This window comes from Ovis aries, chromosome 3 (assembly GCF_016772045.2).
Source record: "Ovis aries strain OAR_USU_Benz2616 breed Rambouillet chromosome 3, ARS-UI_Ramb_v3.0, whole genome shotgun sequence".
Taxonomy (NCBI): Eukaryota; Metazoa; Chordata; class Mammalia; order Artiodactyla; family Bovidae; genus Ovis; species Ovis aries.
The window spans coordinates 6,280,686-6,303,312 of NC_056056.1; the positions used below are offsets into that span (position 1 = coordinate 6,280,686).

The 22,627-nt window shown below is 54.1% G+C and overlaps 1 protein-coding gene across 7 annotated transcripts in view; it reads right to left on the reverse strand.

Moving 5' to 3' along the window:
- HMCN2 (hemicentin 2) overlaps nucleotides 1–22,627 on the reverse strand; it is a 172,512-nt gene that overhangs the window by 125,750 nt on the left and 24,135 nt on the right. For all 7 annotated transcript variants that reach the window (XM_027966283.2, XM_042245526.1, XM_042245524.1 and 4 more), the window contains exons 3-13: nucleotides 22,208–22,366; nucleotides 21,275–21,397; nucleotides 12,181–12,352; nucleotides 11,428–11,534; nucleotides 10,218–10,338; nucleotides 7,504–7,767; nucleotides 4,296–4,440; nucleotides 3,643–3,764; nucleotides 1,807–2,079; nucleotides 776–917; nucleotides 211–338 (exon numbers count right to left, since the gene is read on the reverse strand). In XM_027966283.2, coding sequence (XP_027822084.2) covers nucleotides 211–338; nucleotides 776–917; nucleotides 1,807–2,079; nucleotides 3,643–3,764; nucleotides 4,296–4,440; nucleotides 7,504–7,767; nucleotides 10,218–10,338; nucleotides 11,428–11,534; nucleotides 12,181–12,352; nucleotides 21,275–21,397; nucleotides 22,208–22,366 — 1,756 coding nt within the window. The remainder of the gene's footprint in view (nucleotides 1–210; nucleotides 339–775; nucleotides 918–1,806; nucleotides 2,080–3,642; nucleotides 3,765–4,295; nucleotides 4,441–7,503; nucleotides 7,768–10,217; nucleotides 10,339–11,427; nucleotides 11,535–12,180; nucleotides 12,353–21,274; nucleotides 21,398–22,207; nucleotides 22,367–22,627) is intronic.

Genomic DNA, 22,627 nt, shown 5'->3' on the forward strand with positions numbered 1-22,627 from the left:
ATCTGAAAGTACCTTATTTATCTGCTTGCAATTTTCTTCCCCATTAGAATATAACCTCTACCTGGACGGGGTCCCTGTGTTCACTATTGTATCCCAGTGTCTGCCACACAGTAGATACTCTTAAGTATCTGTGGACGAGAGGGAGAAAGGGAGGGGTGGGGGGAGGCAGGACCAGGGACCCTCTACCGCAGATGCCCTTGACCCACGTACCTGTATAGTAGAGGGTGACCGTCTCTTCATCTCTGCCAATCTCATTAGCAGCCTGGCAGCTATAGCTCCCAGCATCCTCTGGGGCCACCCCCTGAATGATCAGGGTTCCCTGGGCATCCACGCGGACTCTGGAGTCGTGCCACGAAACATGTTCAACAGGAAGGGACCAGTTAGGTTGGGTCACATGGGGTTGCCCCAGTCGTTATCAAAAGCAGATTAATTAACAACATTACTGGAGACACCATTTTACACTGACTGCTTGCTCTGTGCCAGGCTGTGGGTTCATCACTTTTTATGTTCCTTTTTTATTCATCGGGCTCAGAAAGGTAAGGTGACCTGCCCAGGGGCACACAGCCTGAATGGCAGAGGCAGAATGCAAGCACAGGTCTGCCGGATTCTGCGGCTGGAATGCCTGACTCCAGAGCCCACATGAGGCATCACTATGTTTCCCCAATGATCTTGCTCCTGAGTCTCAAATCATCAGGAAGAAGGCGGGGCAAATGCCACTCCCCCATTTGCTACAGTTACGAAGACTGAGGCCCAGAGAAGTCCCTAAGGCCCTCACCTGCTGTCCTCCTGCAGGGCGCGACCCTCGCGGCTCCAGGAGATGCGGGGTGCAGGGTATCCGGAGGCCGAGCAGTGGACCCTCACCTCCATGCCCTGGGAGAAGCGCTGTGACCTGGTGTGGATGCTGACCTGCGGGGCCTCTGGAGTTCAAAGAGTGGACAGGTGGGCAGGAGCTTGTCAGAGCAGCTGTGTTGTCCCAGGTACCCAGCCCTGGGCCCCCTGCTCCTCCCCGTGGCCACAGACAGCGGAGACACAGGAAAGAAGGGCCCCAAGGGACCTGCATCCTTGAGAGCAGCTTCTCGGGGAACCAGGGTTGACCAGGCAGCCCCTAGGCACATCCCCAGGCCACATGGGGACCTGAGTTCCCAATAGTCCCTGGTGGGAACCTTGAGCTCCCTGAAATTCTGCTCTGAGCTGAGCCCCTCCTATATCAGCAGCCTCGATATGGCCTCAGAATCTTTCTCGACACACTCTAAGCAGCCAATCGAGTCACTGGCACAAGAGTGAAATTTGTTCCAACACACTCACTTTTACACTTGGGGGAGACAGTTCCCTAGAGAAGCAGGATCCGTCTAAATCCTGTGGACCTAAATCCCAGGTGAGTACCTAATCCAGGCACTAACCCTCTGGGCATGTTTCCTCTCACTGCCTTCTCCACCCTCAGCTGGTCGGTGCTACCCAAACCCTGCTGAGCACATCTGATTTCTGGGCTTCCAGAAGTTTCCAGTGTCCCATCTCTGTCCTGCATATCGAGAGGGATGGACAATGGACATGCTCAATGGCCCAGAAAGAGGACAGGACACAGTGAAACTGGCTTGGCCGACAGCAGTAGAAACTGAGGCTACATATGAGGATGAACTTCCCAACAGTGCTGAACCACTACACTTAGGCTGGGAGGCTACAGAATCCTCTTACTCCGACGGCTGAGAAATCTCTGGAAGGGCGGATGCTGCCTGCTGGAGCTGATGTCTGAGCAAAGGGATGGCCGGATGGGCTCCTGGAGAAATGCCAGGTAGTGAGCAGCCTCACCTCGCACCAGGAGCCAGACGGATGCCCTCGTGACTCCATTGGAGTTGCTGGCCATGCACTGGTACCGCCCGCCATCGCTGGGGGTGGTGTTCTTGATCTCCAGGGATAAGTCGGCCAGCTGGGTGACTCTGCCCGTCAAGGCTGACAGGACTCGCCAGTCCCGGACCCAGGTCAGGTTGTATGGGGCCTCACTCAGGACCAGGCAGGACAGGATGGCGGTCTCTCCGGGGGACACGGTCACATTGGGGACAGGGACCAGCTGTGGCGGGGGGTCTGCAGGAACAGGAGCGCAGGAGGCACCGAGGGGTTGGCATGGGGAGGGGGACATCCTGCAGACCCTGGTGGTGTCCAGACCCCAGCATCCACTGTCTCCCCCCAGCAGAGCAGCTCACCAGCATCTGCTCACCATGCCCGGACGATGCCACCGCACGGCCATCTCACACCCGCCCGGGGGCTGTGTGTGTGTGTGTGTGTGTGTGTGCACGCATGCATGCCTGATTTCCATACAACAGCCAAAGGCAAAATTTAGCGAGAGTAAGCCCATTCTTCGGGGCTTTCCCAGTGGCTCAGTGGTAAAGAATCCGCCTGCCAACGCAGAAGACACAGGTTCAGTCCCTGGGTCGGGAAGATCCCCTAGAGAAGGAAATGGCAACCCACTCCAGTATTCTTGCCTGGAAAATCCCATGGACTGAGGAGCCTGGCGGGCTCCAATCCATGGGGTTTCAGAGTCAGACACGATGTAATGACTAAAATAAATAAACAACCCACACTTCACACCCTTTGAGGCAATCATTCCACAAGTGTACATGCTCAGTCACTAAATCGTGTCTGGCTCTTTTGTGACCTCATGGACTGTAGCCCGCCAGGCTCCTCTGTCCATGGGATTTCCCAGGCAAGAATACTGGAGTGGGTTGCCATTTTCTTCTCCAGGGGATCTTCCCGACCCATAGATTGAACCAGTTTATCCTGCATTGGCAGACAGATTCTTTACCGCTGAGCCACCTGGGAAGCCCCAGTAATTCCACACTGGTGGATAAAGTCTTGGAAATCACCCTCAACTGGAAAAGAGTAACAAGTACAGAGATATTCTCTGTATAAACAGCAGCCAAATGTGGACTAAGTAAGGCCACTGCCCCCAAAGAAGAAAGAGCTTAGAAACTCACACTCTCAGTAAGAAAAAACCATTAAGAAGTGACAGCTCAGAGACCATGTCACTAAATTGTGTCCGGCTTTTTTGTGACCTCATGGACTATAGCCTGCCAGGCTCTTCTGTCCGTGGGATTTTTCCAGGCAAGAATACTGGAGTGGGTTGCCATTTTCTCCTCCAGGGGATCTTCCCAACCCAGGGATTGAACCCATGTCTCCTGCATTGGCAGGCGGATTCTTTACCACTGAGCCACTAGGAAAGCCCATCAAGGCAGCTTAGGCTCATTATTTTAAAAATAAAGCCAATTTCATTGTAAGCGGATCTGTGGCTTTCCCAACCTTCCTGAGTTCGATGCTGCCATGGCGGCAGGACCTGGAGGCATAAGGGTTGGGGACAAGGTGGACGGTGGCCCATGTGAGGGCCTGGGGGCTGACCAAGAAGTCAAGGGTGGGATTGAGGCTGGGGACCGGGAGGCAGAGCCCGAGCAGGTGTTCTTAACCTTCCTGCAACCACAGGCCATTCGTGGGCAGACAGTCCAAACCGGAGGCCAGCACACAGGCGCAGTGTGGGCATCGGACTCCGGATGACGGCCGGGCCCTAGCAGCTGGCTGGCACACTCACTCACAGATGGAGAGAGCCTGGGAGGGAATCCCACAGGGGAGAGTCAGGACGGGCGCGAGGGGACAGACCTGTGACGACGATCCGGGTCCTCGCCCGTCCGGTCCCAGCGCGGCTGACTGCCGTGCACTCATACGTGCCTTCCTCAGCCTTGGAGGCCCGAGGAATCTCCCAGCTGCTGTTCCCTGAATCCCTGCAAACACAGGGCAGCTGGCGACGCGCAACTGCACTGTCCCCGTGAGGGTCCCCCGGCCTCATCCGGGCTTCCGGACGGGGGCTTGGCCCCCTGAATCTTGCCCAGAAAGAGGCCCCCAAACCTCTCAGAGGCTTGGCAAGAAGAGACAGGCAGCTAAGGACGTGCAAATCCCAACGATATCCTGTGTGACTCTGAGAAAGGCCCTCCCCCTCTCTGAGCCCCGGGCTTCCAACCATAGGAGGGAAGGTCTCCGAGGGTCCTTCCTGCACTGACCAGCACAGAACCTGGCCTTCACGGGTTGAGTTTTCAGAATCTGAGGAAGGCCTATGGCTCCTCCAAGGAGTGATGGCCCAGCAGTGGTGGGAGCCTCAGGGACCCACTCTCCCCCAACCCTGGCCAAGCTGGGAGGTGCCCAGCAAGACGACCAAGGTCCCAGGTGTGCCAGCCACCACCTCCTAGGTCCCTCCAGGGCATCAAGTCCCTAGGAGCCCTGGGACTGAGGACAGCGGGCAGCCCTGAGCCACTCACCGAAAGCGCCTCTCCTCCCCCAGCCTGGCTCCGTCCCGCCGCAGCTGTAGCCGGAAGGGGAGGGCACTGTGCACACAGCAGGAGATCTGCAGGGGCTGGTGGAGGTAGCCATGGATCCTGGGGGGCATGCTGACCAGGGGGGCACCTGTGGGCAAGGGCCAGCACTCAGGATTCCTCCCTGCCCTCCACCCGTCAGCCTGCCCTCGACACACCTAGCAACACAGAGACCCACAAGGATAACTCAGGGGCCAGAAGTCAGGGCTTCAATCTCTGGCTTCACCATCCAGTGGCCGCTGAGAACAGGGGGCCTTACCTCCCTAAGCCTCAGTTTTCACCTCTGTAAAATGGGTTAACGGCATTAGTGACCTCATCGAGTTGTGGTGAGCTGCTGGTGAGAGGTGGTGAGTGGGAAGCCCTTGGCAGACGCACGTGGCAGGGCCAGCTCCTTCCATGAAGACTCGTGGGGGTTTTGTGGCTTGTGCCTCCATTGTGCCAATTGTGTGGGAGACAGAGAAGTCAAACCGGCCCTCAGATCTGATGAAATGCTCCCCAGATGGGACTCTCCAGGGGCCTGGGGAGAGCTGTGCATCGCTCACCCCTCCTGCAGGGTCAGTTTTACTCACAATCTGTGGGCGGGAAGCCTTTTTTATTATTATTTAAAAATCAGCCTAGTCGGAGCGTGGCTGTGAATACAGAGTCCACACGCATTTTCAAGATAAAATAAGAGATTTCCATGCAATCTCACAGCTTCGGATGAGCCTCTGGGGACCCCCATCAGAGACACCACTGCCTCCTCCTGCCTGACCCTGGCCTTGGGGTGGCACATAGTCTTTCCTTGGCTCTTTGAGTCGCTTCAGGGGAAATGTCTGAGAACTGACCCACAGGGTCAGTCTTGGGCCGTCTGTGCCTTGCTGGGCAATCGCAGGCTTGTGGGGAACCCTTGCGCTGCCCTCTCCCTCATCCACCCCAGAGATGCTCCGAGGGTGAGACAATGGGCCAGACCTCCTCCGAGCACAGCGCCGGGGGTGGGAGGGCGGTGGTGACATCATGTTACGGGCTCCCTGCCATGTCCCAAGGGAGAGGGGTGTCGGACCATCCAGCCACGTCCTCAGCTGTGCGCGCGGCAGCCACGGCTCACCCCCACACACTGGAAGCCTCTGGCTCCCTCTTCCTTGAGCTGAAAGAAGCCCAGGGACCCCACCACCCCACATATCTCCAAACCCAGTGTCTTGCTCCCAATCAAACTCCCAGCCTTCCAGACCTGGAAAGTGGTGGTGGGGGCCAGCAAACCACCCACCCCCTGCCAAACCACACCCTTCCCCCACTCCACCCCCATCCTTTGATCTAGAGCTGGCACGGAGACAAAAAGCCAGAACTTAACTTCCCAGCTCTGGGAGCCATCTGAGAAAAGAGAGAGATAGAGGCTGCTTTAGTCCCCCTGCTGAGAGTCCTGCCTGAAAATCCTCCTGAAGGCCGCAAAAGCTGAGGCAGGAGGAGCCCGAGGGACCGCAGCCAGGGGGTAGAGGCCAGGAGACTGAAGAAAGGGGTCCCAAGGCCCTAGCCCTGCGATGCCCTGCCCCATTCAGGTCCTCAAAGTCCCCCCCACCCCTCACCACGGGCATCTCAGCACCCTCTCTGCATCCCTAAGTGAAGTGGCCGGCGGAGTCTGAAAGCCCGAGCACCACTGATGTTGGATGTCAGTGTCATCCACCTCTGAGCTCCTCCTGGGTCACTACCAGCACAGTGGGAAGTGGACAAGAGGAGGGAAGCAAGCCCAGAAAGGAGGCTGGTGCCCAGTGAACTCAGACCCCACTCCCCAGGACCAGAGGCAGATCTGGAAAGCCAAAGATGCCACCCTGCCCTCTGGGAGCCTCCAGCCTCGATGCCGAGACCTCTGGGACACACGGGAAACTTGCAAAAGCCACACACGTGGGAAATAGCACAACACGACCAAAGGTGGGGGGCACAAGGTGACTTGTGCCTACAGTGACATCACAGTGCCAGCAGCCACGTGGAGGGGCGTGGTTCATGGTTCCTACATACTGGGTACAACCACTGGGCATCTGAGAGTTGTCCTGTTATGTACATTAGCTTATGCAGTCCTCTGAGCAGCCCTGTGAAGCCAGTGGTCTCAGTTTCCCAGCAATACAATGGAGACACATCTCAGAACTGGGCGTAAGAACACAGGGAGGCCAGCTCAGTGCTCTGGGATGACCTAGAGGGGTGGGGGTGGGCTGGGGTGGGAAGGAGGCTCAAGGGGGAGGGGACACATGTATACATATAGCTGATTCCTGTTGTTGGATAGCAGAAACTAACACTGCGTTGTGAAGCAATTAAACTTCAATTTTTAAAAATGGAAAATAAAGATGTTAATACAGGAGAAGGTAAATGAAGAAATTTATTACTATTATGGTAACCTTGGGCTTCCCTGGTGGCTCAGACAGTCAAGAATCTGCCTGCAATGCAGAAGACCAAGGTTCAATCCCTAGGCCGGAAAGAACCCCTGGAGAAGAGAATGGGAACCCACTCTGGTATTCTTGACTGGAGAATTCCATGGACAGAGGAGCCTGGTGGGCTACGGTCCATGGGGTAGCAAAGAGCTGGATACAACTGAGTGACTAACACTTCACACTTTACTTCTTCAAGATCATTTCAAAATAAAAGGTTTGAAAAGACAAATTTTGCAAGGAGCATGCAAGAGATTATAAAAAGAAACCCTTTAGACCGGGGGGGGGAGGGGAAGAACTGGTATGAGCACCTAATGAACAAATGTATGGCAAGTGCTTGGCCCAGGATTGTCCCATGAGACGTGCTCAAAATGGTGATTAGGTTAGTGTTACCATCGTTATGACAATGATAGTAATTATGATTATGCAAGGGCATACTTCTATTCACTAACTTGCCCACTGTTGTGTCCACAGTTTCTAGAACCATGATGGATACAAAATGAATGTTGAATGCACAGGTGGATGGATGGATGGATGGATAGCTGCATGGATGGATTTATGGATGCATAGATGACTTTGCAGTAAACCCTAGAGCTGAAAATTGCATCTGAAGCATCTCAGTATTCGGCATAATGTATTGCAGAGCCTGCAGTTTAATGAATAAACATTTCCTAATCTAATTGAATCAGGAAAGCCTTTCAGGGATTAATGAGCCTCCAAGGGAGCCAGGGAGCTGGGGGCAGTAGGAGTCAATTACTCACCTGGAGTCACCCCACGGTAGGAAACTCCGGAGACACGGAGGAGAGGGTTTCCCTCATGATCCTTGCCCTTCACCTTGAGGTAGAAACGCTCCTGGGGGCTGTGGAAGGGCGGCCCACCCCACAGCTGGTGGGTTGATCCATTGGAGAGGGGCTGCGTGGGCAAAGTCAGGAGGGACCGCCCTGAGCTGTGTGAGAGCTCCACTGAGTCCAGGCGGCCGGGTACCCGCAGGCCCGTGGAGTTGATCACCAGGGAGATGGGCACGCCTGCAGAGGAAAGGGCGGGGAAGGAGGTGCTGGCATCTGTGCTGGGCTCCATGAGGCTCCCCAAGCGGGGGCCCCACCCCAGGGCCATTGTTAGGGACCCAGCCTGCTTTGTCCGCCTTCACCCATTCCCTCACCTTCTCTTCCCTGGGCCAAGGAATGCTGGGTGGGACAAGGAGAAAAGGGGGGGGTTGCTACTGTCCGTGGTCCTGAAACACCACTCTCCTCCAACCCATGGCTTCCCATGATTGCGTCACCTCTGCTCTGCAGACTGGGGTGCTCACAGAGCAGATCTGAGAAAGGGCACCCTCCCATCCCCCGCTTAACTCTGGTGTTGGCTGTCAGCCGACAGGCTCTGGGACAAGCCGAGGTGACATGCACACCTCAGTTTGGGAATGCTAACTCCTGGTGGGCTTTCCTGTGGTTTCCTTCCCATCTCATTGGAAGTGTACTTTCCACACTATCTCAGGAAAGCCAGAACTGGACTTGGGTTTCATAATCTTCTAAGTTGATTTGGAAACTGTTAGGTCTCTCCCTTTTCAGATAGCTATTCTTTTTTTTTTTTTTTTCTCTCTCTCTCTCTCTGATCATAAACTGGGAACCAAAGGATGTGGTAGACGTGATCCATGAAACGCCTTCCATCTTTTGAAAAAAAAAAAAGTCAAGCAGTCTAGAAAGGGCATGTATAAATCTAGAAGTCCAGATTTCTTTGAAAAATCAAGCATGTCAGTGCTGGGCTTCCTTCCCATGTTGCAACAACCAGCCAAAGGCACTGCAGCTGCTCCTGTAGCCAGGCCCCCACTGTTCAGTTCACTGCAGCCTCCCCCACTCCCCGGTGCCCTGGGGTCAAGTGCCAATCATTATTTATCATTTGCGATTGCCCTGCTGTTTTTCTCGCTTTTAAAAAATGCCTTGGATGGAGCCACATCTTTATCAAAAGCAGAAACCAAAGAAGGTCACGTATGGCCCCCGTCATCCTCTCCCACTGGGGACTGTCCCTGAGGACCACTCTGCTTTCAAACTCTCCCCCGCCACCCCCATATCACTTCACTTCAGTTCAGGGATTTCTCATCTCTCTTGGCTTTAGAATAGGAGTTAAGTCTCTCTGCCTCCCTCCCACCTCCCTGCTACTGGCAAACACAAACACAGAATGAGCACGCAGCCCACTTTTCATTTTGAAGATATCACTGCGGGTCCTGGCAGGGACACCCATAAGGGCTGACAAGAATGGAAACCTTTAGAGGATATACAGACTCAAAAGAAAGCGCTAAGGACCCAGCACACACCATTTTGGGGTCATTATTCAGTGGTCCAGAGTTCTCTTGACCTGGCCTTGTTCTTATTCAGTCCCTGAGTCCCACTCTTTGTGACCCCATGGACTGCAGTATGCCAGGCTTCCCTGTCCTTTGCTGTCTCCCAGAGTTTGCTCAAACTCGTGTCCACTGAGTCAGTGATGCCATCCACCCATCTCATCCCCTGTCACCCCCTCCTGCTCCTGCTCTCAATCTTTCCCAGCACCAGAGTCTTTTCCAATGAGTTGGTTCTTCACATTAGGTGGGCAAAGTATTGGAGCTTCAGCATCAGTCCTTCCAATGAATATTCAGGGTTGATTTCCTTTAGGAGTGACTGGTTTGGCCTCCTTGCATCCAAGGGACTCTCAAGCGTCTTCTCCAGCATCACAATTTGAGAGAATAAATTCTTTGGTGATCAGCCTTTTTTATGGCCCAACTCTCACTTCCATACATGACTACTGGGAAAACCATATTTTTGACTATATGGACCTTTGTCAGCAAAGTGATGTCTCTGCTTTTTAATATGCTCTGGCCTAGTCCCTCCCATCTCTCTGTTCAGCTGGTCCCAGCAAAACCCTCCAAATGGCCCCATGGCAAGAGACCATATTTCTGAGCCCTGATACTGGGAAAGATTGAAGACAGGAGGAGAAGGGGGTGACAGAGGATGAGATGATTGGATGGCATCACTGACTCAATGGACATGAGTTTGAGAAAACTCCAGGAGATAATAAGGGACAGGGAAGCCTGATGTGCTGCAGTTCATGGGGTCGCAAAGAGCTGGACACGACTTAGCCCCTGAACAACAACAGCCTGATGTTCGCTGGAAGAAGTGGGGCTCTAGACAGACAAATCTTGACAAAGAGAAAGGGAAAGGAGGGTTAGGGGGACAGCCTGAGCTCGTGGAGGCCTTGAGGGACAGGAAGGAAGTTCTAAAAGTAAACGGTCCCAGGGTCACCCTGGCTGGAACCCAAAGAGAAGGTGCTAGCCCTGGGTGCATTCACTGCGATGTGAGAGAGGGGCTGGACCAACCCCTGCAAGCCCGCTCCACAGTCACAGGCTCATGGCTGCCCCCTGGAACTGCACCCCCCCCAACTTCCCAAAGGTAAGCCCCACCCCTGCAGAAGGTGGCCTTGCATCACCCCAGGGCCCGGAGCACCGTACCTTGCAGGGGCCACTCGATGGTGTGGTTGAGGTCCAGGGAGGGCTGAGTGGAGAAGCCAGCTCGGAAGTCGATGTTGCTGATGCCCGTGATCCTGACCGAATGGCGGCCGCTGCTGTAGACCTAGCCCAGGCCCAGGCTTGTGTCACCCAGGTGTCTGACCCCAGGCCCTCAGCTCCAGGTGGGAGGTGGCTGACCTGACCCGGCCTGGAGTCAGCAGCTGGAATTCTCCCGCCTTTGCAGACTTGTGGGTAACTCACCTGCTCCCTGGGGACCCAGCACGATGCTCCCCCCATGGGAGAGGAACAGTTCAGCCACGGCACTGCCTGAGCGGGACTCTCTAAGCAGCCCTGTCGTTCCCGCTCCCCACCCTCAACACCCACGGGTCCCCCAACCCCTGCCTTGCCTTCCCCGTTGGCATGAGAGTTCTCGGCCCAAAGATGCTCAGAACCTGAAGAACAGCAGTGCCCGCGGCGCCCAGCACTGTGCCTGGCACCCAGTTGCTGTTGGTTTAGTCGCTCAGTAGTGTTTGACTTTTTGCAACCCCATGGACTATAACCCACTGGGCTCCTCTGTCCATAGCATTTCCCAGACAGGAATACTGGAGTGGGTTGCCATTTCCTTCTCCAGGGGATCGTCCCCACCCAGGGATTGAACCTGCGTCTTCCAAGTCTCCTGCTTGGCAGGCAGGTTCCTAACCAGTGAGCCACCAGGGAAGCCCAGGGCCCAGTAGGGGCTCCATAACTGTTTGCTGATCAGCTAAAGCCATGTGCTTCTGAGACAGCAACCCGCCCCACCCCAGGGTGCTTGGCCAGGAGCCCTGCCCCTAGTCCCGGGCCCCTAGTCCCGGGCCCCCAGCCCCTGGCAGGTTAGAACAGACTCTGCTCCCCTGCCAGTCCTGTGCCTCTGAGCCCAAGGTCACCCTAGCCTCTTCTGTGCACTCTTCAAAGGACAGGGTCCTGAACCACGAGCCAACCCTGTTGCCCACCTCTGGACACCTGGGTGGCTTCTCCAAGTCCTTCTTTGAAGTTCCCTCACTAACCCGAAACCACTCCACTTCTCTCACTGGCACAAAGCAGAATACTCCTCCTCTGATCTTGCCCCTCTACTTCTATTGTGCCCCATCACTGCCCACACTCCAACCCTCAGCTTCCCAGGGCTCCAGGCTTCCGAGGGCCCAGGCAAGAGGAAGATGATGTCAAGTCCTCCTACCTTGATGGACCACAGCCCGGGATGCTCAGGCTTAAAGGCCACGACCTTGGCAGAGTCAGGGATGCTGAGGAGCACGTTGAGGCCGTCATCCCTCTGCAGGATCCTCCCTGTGGAAGCCCCAAGACCTGCTCAGCCCCCGACCCTTTTCTGGGGTTGACAGAGCCCACCCCCCTCATCCCCAGGAACCCACAGCCCTCCAACACCAGCCTCAGGCTTCCTAGAGGAACTGACAAGAGGCCTTTGGGGGTTACCCAGGCCTCTCCTTCCTCCAGCTCTCCATCCTCATCCCTCCCCAGGTGCTGGCTGTACCCCTGGCCGCTGGGCCAGAGTACTCAGGACATCCTTGGAGCACTGCAGCACCAGGCAGCTGGGTCCAAATCGTATGGAACCTAGATGACCCTGACAAGTCACCCCACCTCCAAGAGCACCCCCCTTCCCATCTCTACACTGTGCCACTAATTCTTGCCCTGCCGACTCTCCAGGCCAGTGAAGAGAGAGCACAGGGAAGATGCCACGTGAATCTGGCAGCCCCAGGGATGGTCATCATTTTAATTCCCCTCACTGGGCTGCTAATGGCCTCCCTGCATTCTCACCCACTGCAGACACCCTCTCTGCCTTCCACTCGGCATCTCCCTTATCCTCAGTGCTCCTGGAGTCTTATGTCCAAAATCTCCCGGCCTCCTCTCTGTCCCATCCTGGACTTTTATTTCAGTCTCAGGGCCAAGGAGGAGGCCAGCCCCAGGGTGCACATACCCAGTGGGTCTCGGACTTCGATCTCAGGCCCTGGGCCACTCAGGGAGATGGTGACCTCCTTCAGGCTGGGGTCGAAGGGGATCTTCCACGTGTGCTCACCGCCCTCCTCGTGGTCTGTGGACAGCAGGTGCACCTTGGAGGCCTGGATGGCTGACTCCACCCATTTCAGCACCTGGGAGGCAGGAGCGAGAGGTGACAGCAGCAGGTGCCCGTGATGCCTTGCTTGTGTCTGGCACATGGGAGGTGGGTCCCAGCAGGCTGCCAGCTGCGTGCAGTGTCTGATCCCCTGGTGAGTTTTAGGCAGCATGCAGGCTTTCCAGGTCACTTGAGGCCATCACAGTCCCCTCTGCCCTACACTGGACCTGATTCACACAACACTTCCCTCTTGGCCTATGGTCTCGGAGCTGTGACACCTGAACGAAGGCATCCAGAGGACTCAGCTCAGATGGAAGGAGCAGAGGGCACCCCTCTGCTGGGATGACGCCCCTCCTTCGTCACATGGCCAATGTCTATGACATCCATCACTTCCTCCAGGAAGCCCTCCTGGTGCTTCCTACACACCGATGCACGCTGGAAGTCTGGGATGTCCCCCAGGGCAACGCCGTTCACCATCCCTGCCCAAGGGCCCTCAGACCACAACCCCCACCAGGCACCATGGTCTCTAAGCAGGACCATGTCTTTAAGCAGACAGTCTCCTCCTGACCCTTATCACAACACTGAGAAATCTAATATCCTTGGTTGTACAATTGCTTATTCTTACATTTGGGGAATTCCCTGGCAGTCCACTGGTTAGGACTCCATGGTTTGACAGCTGAGGTCTGGGATTTCATCCCTGGTCAGGGAACTTAGATCCCACAATCCCCTTTTTGTGTGGCATGACCCAAAAAATTAAATTAAAATAAAAAATACTAAAGTCTTATGCTTTGGACAAGTCCCATTGAAAAATCAGGTGACAGATAACTCTCCAGAACATCATACTAGTTAGGCACACATTTAGAGTTATGATTTCAGGAGGGTCTCAAAGACCATCCCCCTACGTGCATGGACCCCATGTTAACAGCCCTGGACCCGGTCTAAGATGGTCTCTGCCTGCCTGCTAATTCGTTTCAGTTGTGGCGCACTCTTTGCGACCCTGTGGACTATAGCCTACTGGGCTCCTCTGTCCATAGCATTTCCCAGACAAGAATACTGGAGTGGGTTGCCATGCCCTCCTCCAGGGGGCCTTCCTGACCCAGGGATCCGACCTGCGTCTCTTATGTCTCCTGCACTGGCAGGTGGGTTCTTTACCACTAGCGCCACCTGGAAGCCCAAGATGGCCTCTACTAAGCACAAAATTATCTTGTTTCTCCAAGACTCACCACGACCTCTAAGTCCCTGCGGTCTCTGGTTCACCCGTTCAGCCTGACCCAAGATCATGATGCTCCTGACGCCCCCATGCTTGCTGGGCTGGACCCCCATCCCATGCCCCCCGGGGCAGCTCCTTCCACTGCAAAATGCTCTTCTCTTTGCAGAAATTCCTGCTCCTTCCTTAGCAACCAACTCCTGGTTAGTTTCACACCCATCACCTCTCTTGGCCTGGGAGCCCCATGTGGGCAGACACCCTCTGTCATGTCCCAGGCTCAGGAGCTGTGAAGGGTAAGGGGTTCAGGGCATCTGCTCGCTGTGTGTGACACAGCAGGGCACACACCTTTTGAACAGGGTCCTCAAGCTCACCTCACAAATGCTCAACTCCACCTGCCCCCTACCCCAGCTCACACCTCCTTTTTAGCAATAGCTGAGCCACCCAGGTTCCAGTAAGAAAACCAAAAAAGAGGGAGGTGGGAACCTCTGCAGTTCTGAAGCACCTCTTTTCAAGCCAAGTTCTGTCAAGAAGCATATTGTGCAAACCCTAAAACAGAACCAAAATGAAACATGAACTGACTGTACAACAAATTGATGCCATAACCCCAGTATGAGGAGAAGGGTTAGCTCCAAGTAAATCAGAAACCGAGGGTTTCCACTGTGCTTTCTCAGTGAGGGGCACCCTGAGGACAAAAAGGAAAGGCAAAGAAACCTTTATTTAGTAGTTAGCAGTTGGCAGAACTAGTTGTATTGTGATTGTGAACTCGTTTTACGTCTCCCGTGAAGAGGAACTAAAGAGCCTCTTGATGAAGGTGAAAGAGGAGAGTGAAAAACCTGGCTTAAAACTCAATGTTCAAAAAACGAACATCATGGAATCCAGTCCCATCACTTCATGGCAAATAGAAGGGGAAAAAGCGGAAGCAGGGACATTTCATTTTCTTGGTCTCCAAAATCACTGTGGACGGGGACTGCAGCCATGAAATTAAAAGACGCTTGCTCCTTGGAAGGAAAGTTATGACAAACCTAGACAGCATATTCAAAAGCAGAGACATCACTTAGCCAACAAAGGTCCATATAGTCAAAGCTATGGTTTTCCCAGTAGTCAGGTACGGATGTGAGAGCTGGACCATAAAGAAGGCTGAATGCTGAAGAACTGATGCTTTTGAATTGTGGTGCTGGAGAAGACTCTTGAAGTCCCTTGGACTGCAAGGAGATCAAACCGGTCAATCCTAAAGGAAATCAACCATGAATATTCATTGGAAGGACTGATTCTAAAGCTGAAGCTGTAATATTTTGGCCACCTGATGCAAAGAGCCAACTCACTGGAAAAGGCCCTGATGCTGGGAAAGACAGAGGGCAGGATGAGAAGGGAGTGACAGAGGATGAGATGGCTGGATGGCATCACTGACTCAATAGACACAAATTTGAGCAAACTCCGGGAGACAGTGAAGGACAGGGAAGGAAGCCTGGTGTGCTGCAGTCCATTGGGTCACAAAGAGTCAGATATGACTTAGCAACTGAACAATAACAATAACAATCAGAACTAGCCATATTGTGGCTGTGAAACCATTTTACGTCTCTTGTAGGATAAAGCAAGGAAGGAAATCTCAACCAAGATTTTTCTCTTACGGCCAAGAGAGAGCTGCACGGATATTCTTTAAATATAAATTTATTCCAAGTGAATTCAGAACGCAGTGGTTTCTAACTACTGTTTTCCACCAGAGTTCCTTGGAGAAATGGCTGATTTCAGGTCTAGGGCAGGCAATATACAAGGAAAGCTTAGGACTACTGGTAATTTCATAAAGCAAAGAAGGTCTCAAAGACTAGTGGGGACAGGGAATTCCCTGGTGGTCCAGTGGTTAGGGCTCTGAGTTTTCACAGCTGAGGACACAAGTTCAATCCCTAGTCGGGGATCTAAGATCCTGCAAGATATGTGGCAAGGCAAAAAATAAGACTAATGGAGATATATCAGAAGGATATGGGAAACAGCATAAATTTAGCCTGTTGGCTAAATTTGGGAGACTTTGAGCCTCCAAAAGAATAATGACTATAATAAATAAATCAAACCACACTGAATTATACAATCTAAGGTTAGTCACTCAGTCCTGTCTGACTCTTTGTAACCCTGTGGACCATAGCCTGCCAGGCTCCTCTGTCCATGGAATTTTCCAGGCAAGAATACTGGTGTGGATAGCCATTCCCTTTTCCAGGGGATCTTCCTGACCCAGGGACCAAACCCGGGTCGCCTGCATTGCAGGCTTATTAATCTGAGCCACTGGGGAAGCACCATGTCATCTAGGTGCCACAAAAATACTCAAAAAATAAAATCAAAATTCAAAACAATAAAACCTCATTTGCCACCAATAAAAGCAAATTCTTAATTAAAGAGAAAGAAGTGCGATCCCTATTTTTTCAGTAGGAATCGTGACTTCAGAGGAACCAAATCACCCCTTTGGAGAAGCAAAAGCTCTTCTTCACAGGAGAACGCCCATTAACAAATGTGGAAGGAATGATGCAATTAGGAAATCATCATTTTGCAACCTCCTAATAAAATAATTGTTTCAGGCAAGCATCCTCAGTGAATGCTAAAACCATGAGATGAAAAGCTCCTGGGGAACTAGAGCCCTAGAGTGACCCCACCGACCCCTTGGGTCAGAAAGGAAAAAACAAAGGCTTGCAATGCAGAGAGCTGGCTGTCACCACTTTAACCAACCAAACTGGTCATCAGTAATGGGGACAATCAGACATCATTTTCCTCCGGGTGTGATGCAATAGAAAACACACAGAGAGCACCAAGGACGACATACTTCTGCCACAAAGGTCAGCCTCCATCTGACTAGTCATTTAAAGCTGCCTTCCAGGCTCGGACGGTAAAGAATCTGCCTGGAGTGCAGGAGACCCGGGTTCAATTCCTGGGTTAGGAAGATCTGGAGGAGGGAATGGCAACCCACTCTAGTATTCTTGCCTGGAGAATTCCATGGACAGAGGAGCCTGATGAGCTACAGTTCATGGGGTCGCAGAGAGTCGGACACGACTGAGTGACTAACACTTTCACTTTCCAGTTTAGAGGGAGTAAAGGAACAAGAGGAGGAGAAACGAACAAGTTAGTGACACCATAAGGAAACAATCAGATGAATCCAGAACACAGGACATTGTATCATCAGCGCCTCTCCAACAAGTTAGTGGCGTGAAAAAGGATGGATCCCCTCCAGATTTAAGGAAACTTAACAGACATAACAACCTCATAAAATGCACAGCCCTTGATTAAAACCTGATTTAACATCTTGAGGACAAAGAGAGAAATTTGAATATGGACTTGGCATCAGATGATACTTGCAAAGTACTAGTCATTATATTAGGTGATCCTATGGGTTATGCTAGAGTCTATTTTTCTAATCCACACTGCATTATTTATGGATAAGGTGTCATGATTCAACAAAAAGTGTAGAAAGAGAGAGAGATGTAGCAGCTGGAACAAAAATGTGAATTGCTAAATATAGACAGTACTTTTTTTTTTTTTTTTACTTTTCAATATCTTTGACACTTCTCATAGAAAATTTTTAAGTAAAAATCGTCTAAAAGGAATGAGTATATCTTTACAAGGACGACTTTTAAATATACCTGAGCAACCGTAGTGCTATCCTGTCGCTTGTCAGCTCTAATCAACTGGAAGTGACTTCTTAGAACGCCATTTGGAGAAATGCGAAGCCACATTCGGACTCAATTAGAAAAAGGCCTATAATTGATTAGCAATGTCTGCCATGGATATGGAATTAGAAAGTGGTGTCTGGCATGCTACGGATTGGCCATCCTTGCTCTAAATCACAGTCCTTCAGCTCTGCCTACCGCGTGATCTTCCATGGACGAGAAAGGGAACAGAAGGGAATTGGAAGAATTGCTCGAGATTTGGAAAATGACTACATTTTGATGAGACCGAGCTGAAACACATGTGGCTAGCTTTTACAGCAGGATTTCGGTTATCACGGGACAAGAATCCTGTGTTCTGAAACTCTTCTGTTTTTATATTTGGAGCTACTTCATTCTTCTGTTTTTGCCTGACTTTCTAAATAATGTTTCTTTTAAAAAGATCCCACCTGTTTGGGTTAAGAAATGAGGGCAAGGTTATTCGTCCATGCGGGGGTGGACGGGACGTAGCAGCCAAGGCTAGAAAGGCGGACAGCAGCTGGCCAAGTGAGGCAGCTCCCCCACAGCAAGGCAACAGCCCTGTGACCACTGTCCCCTCCCCCGGGGCCAGGCCTTGTCAGGGGTCAGGAGGAAATCATAACCGAGCAAAGCTGGCCGGAGGTGGTGGCAGCCCCATTTGACAATTACCCAGACGCGTCCCACACCCGCTACTGTGTTGCAACTGCCATGACAAGCTCTTTCTAGGATGTTTTGATGGAGAGAAGATGCCCAAGAGTTCGGGCTACCGAACCACGCCACGGAGAGAGGGCTGAGGTGGGCCAGAAGGCCAGCGACCCCATCAGGCGGCAGCCCACCCACAAGGGCTGCCCTGTAACACATCACCGCTCCGGAGCTGCGAGTGCAGACCCTCTGGCCCACAGCAAGGCCAGACCCCTGCAGGCCCGGGCCTGGGGGCAAAGCCTGCTGGACCCAGCAATGGCTCTGGGGCTCAGAGAGGAATCTAGGGACACTCCTGAGCAGAGAGGCTTCATCAAGCAGGCTTAATGTTTATTTGCGAAGGTAATGACTTCCAGATGTCAGCAGGACCAGGGGGCCTGGGAGCCAGCAGTGCGCTGGGGCTCATCTCTCTGTCGCTGATGGGGAAGGAATGAGAGAATCTGGCGCTGCTACCCCAGCCAGATGGTTGCTGCTCAGCCCTTCATGGCAGATAAATCACCACCACCACCATCCCCCCCAACCAAGGCTCCTCCCGGACATCTGATAGACAGAGAGGCTGAGGAAGCTGGGGCAGTGAGGCAGGGGTGGGGGAGGGTGTCACTGAATGGACCTCAAGAGCCACGAATCAGAAAATTGAGGGCCTCTGCCAACTGGGCATTACGGGGCACTGTCCCCAGGCTCTACCTTCCTGAGAACCTTATCCCGAGAGAGCTCTTAATCTTGAGAGGGGCTCCCTGGACCCCTGGGAGTGTGTATTCTGCACTCCCTATCGAAGCACGAGGCTGGAGTTCCCATGGCCACCACTAACTCTCATTCAGGGCTCCCTCCCAAGGGTGGGTCTTCCTCCCACCCTTGCCACCATCGCTCCAGGCAGGGGCCTCATGACCCAACTGTGAACATGAGGAAACAGAGGCCCAGAGAGGTTAAGTGCCATGCTCAAGGTCACACAGCAGACAGGTGGCAGAGCTAGGGTGGGGTCTGAAGCCAGATGTGACCCGGGGAAGGATCCAGGACGGGGTCACCTCCAGGGCCTGTGTCTCCTCACCTAATTCCCCCTCCCCTCCCCCTCCCGCCCTCACTGTTGTGTCAGTTCACATTTCCCCTGGTTAATGCCCACCCCCACTGGCCATCAAAGGATGGCAAAAGCTCCAAAAGACCTCTGCCGGCGGGGAGAGGATCTTCACCTTCCTTTCATGACTCCAGAATCTCAAAGGCAGAGAAAGTTAAATGCCTGAAAGCGTGAGATCTAAGCTCGATGGGTGATCTCTTGGCGCCCCACAGCTAAAGCTGCCCCGGCGTGTAGTGGGTACTCAGTGAGCAAACAGAAGGGGGAGTGCAAGGCGTGTCCCTCCGGGCACACCGGACATGCTCGGAAAGGGTCAAAGGACAAACCCAGGCAGGGTGTGGGCGCTCTGGCAGCTTCTAGCCAGGCAAAGGCACCGTTCCCTCTCTCCTGGGGGTGGAGGTTGGTGGTAACCACTGCCTAATGTCTGGGGACGTCTGGAAGGGGCCAGGTACAAGGCAAGAAGCTGACAGATGATGGTGCTCTTTCCAGGGAGGGGAGGGACCCAGGCTCCTACCCAGGGGCAACCAGTCCTGGCCATTGGAGATTCCAGTACATCAGACAAGTGCTGCTCAGCCAGGCTCCCACAGCAGAAGGCTGGCACCAAGGCCAGGAGCCAGGGGCTCGCCCCAGGTTCCATGCCCTGAGTGAGAGACTCAGAGAGTTTAGCCCCATACCTGAGCAAGCCGTCCTCCACCAGCTCACCTACTGCCTGGAGTCTGACTTGCCGCTGGCAGGAACCCAGTTCCCGAGCAACTGCCCAGATAAAGTGCACCCCCAAACAAGGACCAAGCCATCACTCCACTCTGAAATGCTTCCCACCCTCGCTTGGGCGGCTCGGTGCCAGAGCAGACTGACATGCCAAAAGAAATAAATCCTGGCGTGTCGCAAAGAACCATAAACGCCATCTGTCAACAGGGAGCCAAGGCGCTAACCTAAACACGGCCCTGGAGACGTAAATATACAACACGCGGGCTGGCTGGAAGCCGCGCCACGGCGGCCTCAGAGATGCTGTTCCTCCCATTCTCCCATTCCTCCAGCCTGAGGGACCCCACGTCATCGATCCACCAGGTGTCTGTGTCCATCAGCTGACCAAGCACCTGCTCCACGCTGGAGGCTGCGCCAGGTGCTGGGGACACAGCCGTAAATGGGACCTTAAGGGCCCTGCCCTCGGGGATCTCACAGCCTAACGGCATTAAATAATCACACGGTTGTAAAATTATGATTATATAAAGCCCCCCAGGGAGCTTCGAGGGGATATGAAAGGAGAATTAATCTTGACAAAAATCGAGGAAGGCGTGATTCCGCTTAGACTGGAAAGATGAGGAGCCTGGGGAGGAGGAGCTGGAAAAACAAGCCGCACGAGCAAAGGCCCTGAGGTAGAAAAGACTCAGGGCATTGAAGAAAGAGCAGAGAGGCAGCAGCAGGCAAGGGGGAAAAGACAGACAATGGGCTTGGAGAGGCAGAACTCAGATCAGTGTCTGGACCTTCCCCAGGGCATACGGGGGAGGGACATGTTGGTTGGATTTGTCTTAGAGGATCTGGTGGGATGTAGGAGCTGGCTCACACAGGCTCAAGAGGGCAGATTGTGAGCATCACTTCCCATGCTCTATGACTTTACGACAGCAGCTTGAAACCAGCCCAAGTAGGAGCATTTACACCAGGGAAATGGGCATTCTTGTTCCTTCCAGAGAGAGATGATCGTGAAACATTTACCAGCATGCCACTGGAAGGATGCCTCTGGCTCCTAGGGAGGAATGGACGTGCAGGGCAGAGGGAGAGCTGGGAGAGATCTGAGCAACTGACGGAGCCTGGAAGGGAGGGAGGGGGCACCTGCTCCAAGACCTAGACCCGGACACAAACACCTGCTCAGCTGGGCCATCAGTGGCCCTGCATGTTGGGCCACAGTGTCAAGCAAGCCCCTCCCTGCCAAGTCCCCAGGCATGGCTTGCTGTCCCAGCAACACCGCCTGAATCTGATGGCCCTGATGATCCTCCAGCCACCCCCGGGCTCCTCGACTCTGGGGAGAAGCTCCCCTTAACATCCCTACTCTGCTGAGCTTTGCTGGATTCATCACGCCAGCATGGACTTGCTGGGGATCCCGGGTTTAAAACTCAGGATATTCCTTCAGGCCCCAGGCTTTTTTACTGGCAAAACTGAGGAACCTGCAGCGCCTGCTTTGGGGGTGATTGAGAGGGTTCTACAAGACGGTGTCAAAAAGCCCTGAGCACCAGGCCTCCTGCTGTGAGGTGAGCACTCAGCACTGCTCCTGGAAGCCAGCCGACGGGCAGAGCCGCCCAGGGATGCGGCATGTCAGGGCAGGCTCACCTCGGTCACCTGCTGCTTGTCCAGGTGGAACACCTGCCCGGAGCTGCTGGCAGCGATCTCCTCGTAGGCCAGGTAGCCAGGGTGGGTGCGGTCACCACAGTCCCCCGTCAGCACGAAGACCACCTAGAAGACAGCCTCGTGGCGTCCTCAGCATCTTCAGGTATGAATGGAGTGGGGAGGGGGAGGCCAGACCAGGAGGGAGTGACCGGAGGAAGCCCTGTCATCTCTCTTGGCTCGAGTGATACACTTGAGAAATGGGAATGATGAGAGTTCCCGCCCTGTGGGGGTCAGGACCGATGCAGGTCACGTGTCTGTCACAGGGCCAGGAATACAGTAGGAGCCGTTATGAAATCTACAAGGGAGGGAGTGAAATTGACTCTGCTCCAAGTGGCCCCCGGATGCCGCAGAGCTAGCAGAACCGTGGAGAACCCGCATTTCTTCTAGATGAGAGGACAGAGGAGTTCTCCCGTCCAGAGAGGAGTCCCAGCTCTTGAGGTCTTCCCCAGGGATTCCTCCCTGCACCCCCACCCCGCCTCGCCCACCGCTCGCCGCGACAGCTAGGAGCCAAAGCCCCAACGCATCTTCCAGACCCTGAGACAATGGGTGAAGAATGACGTGACAGGGAGCAGAGGAGACGCCAGGAGGAAGATGGATTGCCCAGACTCGGACGGGGCGTGAAGGGAGTGGAGGAGTGGTGTGGTCTGTATCAAAAGCGGGCCCCCGCCAGGGAGGCGTGAGCCTGGAGGGCGGGGCCAGAGCATGAGAACACACTTGGACTCTGCAGCCCGGCTCCCCCAGTGGGCTGGCCGGCGCGGCTGGTGGGAACTGGAACCCAGGCTGTGCGGGAGAAGCCCCAGCTCCGCTCTCCCGGCGGGGGCTCGAGGCTGCCCTTGGAGACCCCAGAGGCCCCTGGAGCCCCTACTGGTAGCTCACCTGCGACTGTTTAAGCTGCAGGAGCTGCAGCACTTCATCCTTCTTGTGGTAGTCCTTGGCACGGGCGTCCGAGAAGACGTAGATGAAGGAGCCGGGGTTGGCCACCTCCACGGCAGCCTTGATGGCCCCCAAGCTCATCTCTGGGCAGTCCCCGCCTCCCTGCAGGACAGGGTGGGTTAGCAGCTGCTGCCCACCTCCTCCACGTGGGGCCCACCCTGGGAGGTGTGAGGGGGGCATCCCTTTCGGTGGCTTCTGTCCCGCCTGTCCAGGGGTCAGGCCTGGCCCGAGCCACTCCCTTCCCTGAGACACACCGGCATTATCTATCACGCCTTCATTCGCTCACTCATGCCCAAGGGACATGGTCCCTCCCTCCCATGGAGGCTGGCTGGGAGGCAGACCTTACATTAATAAACGCGTCGC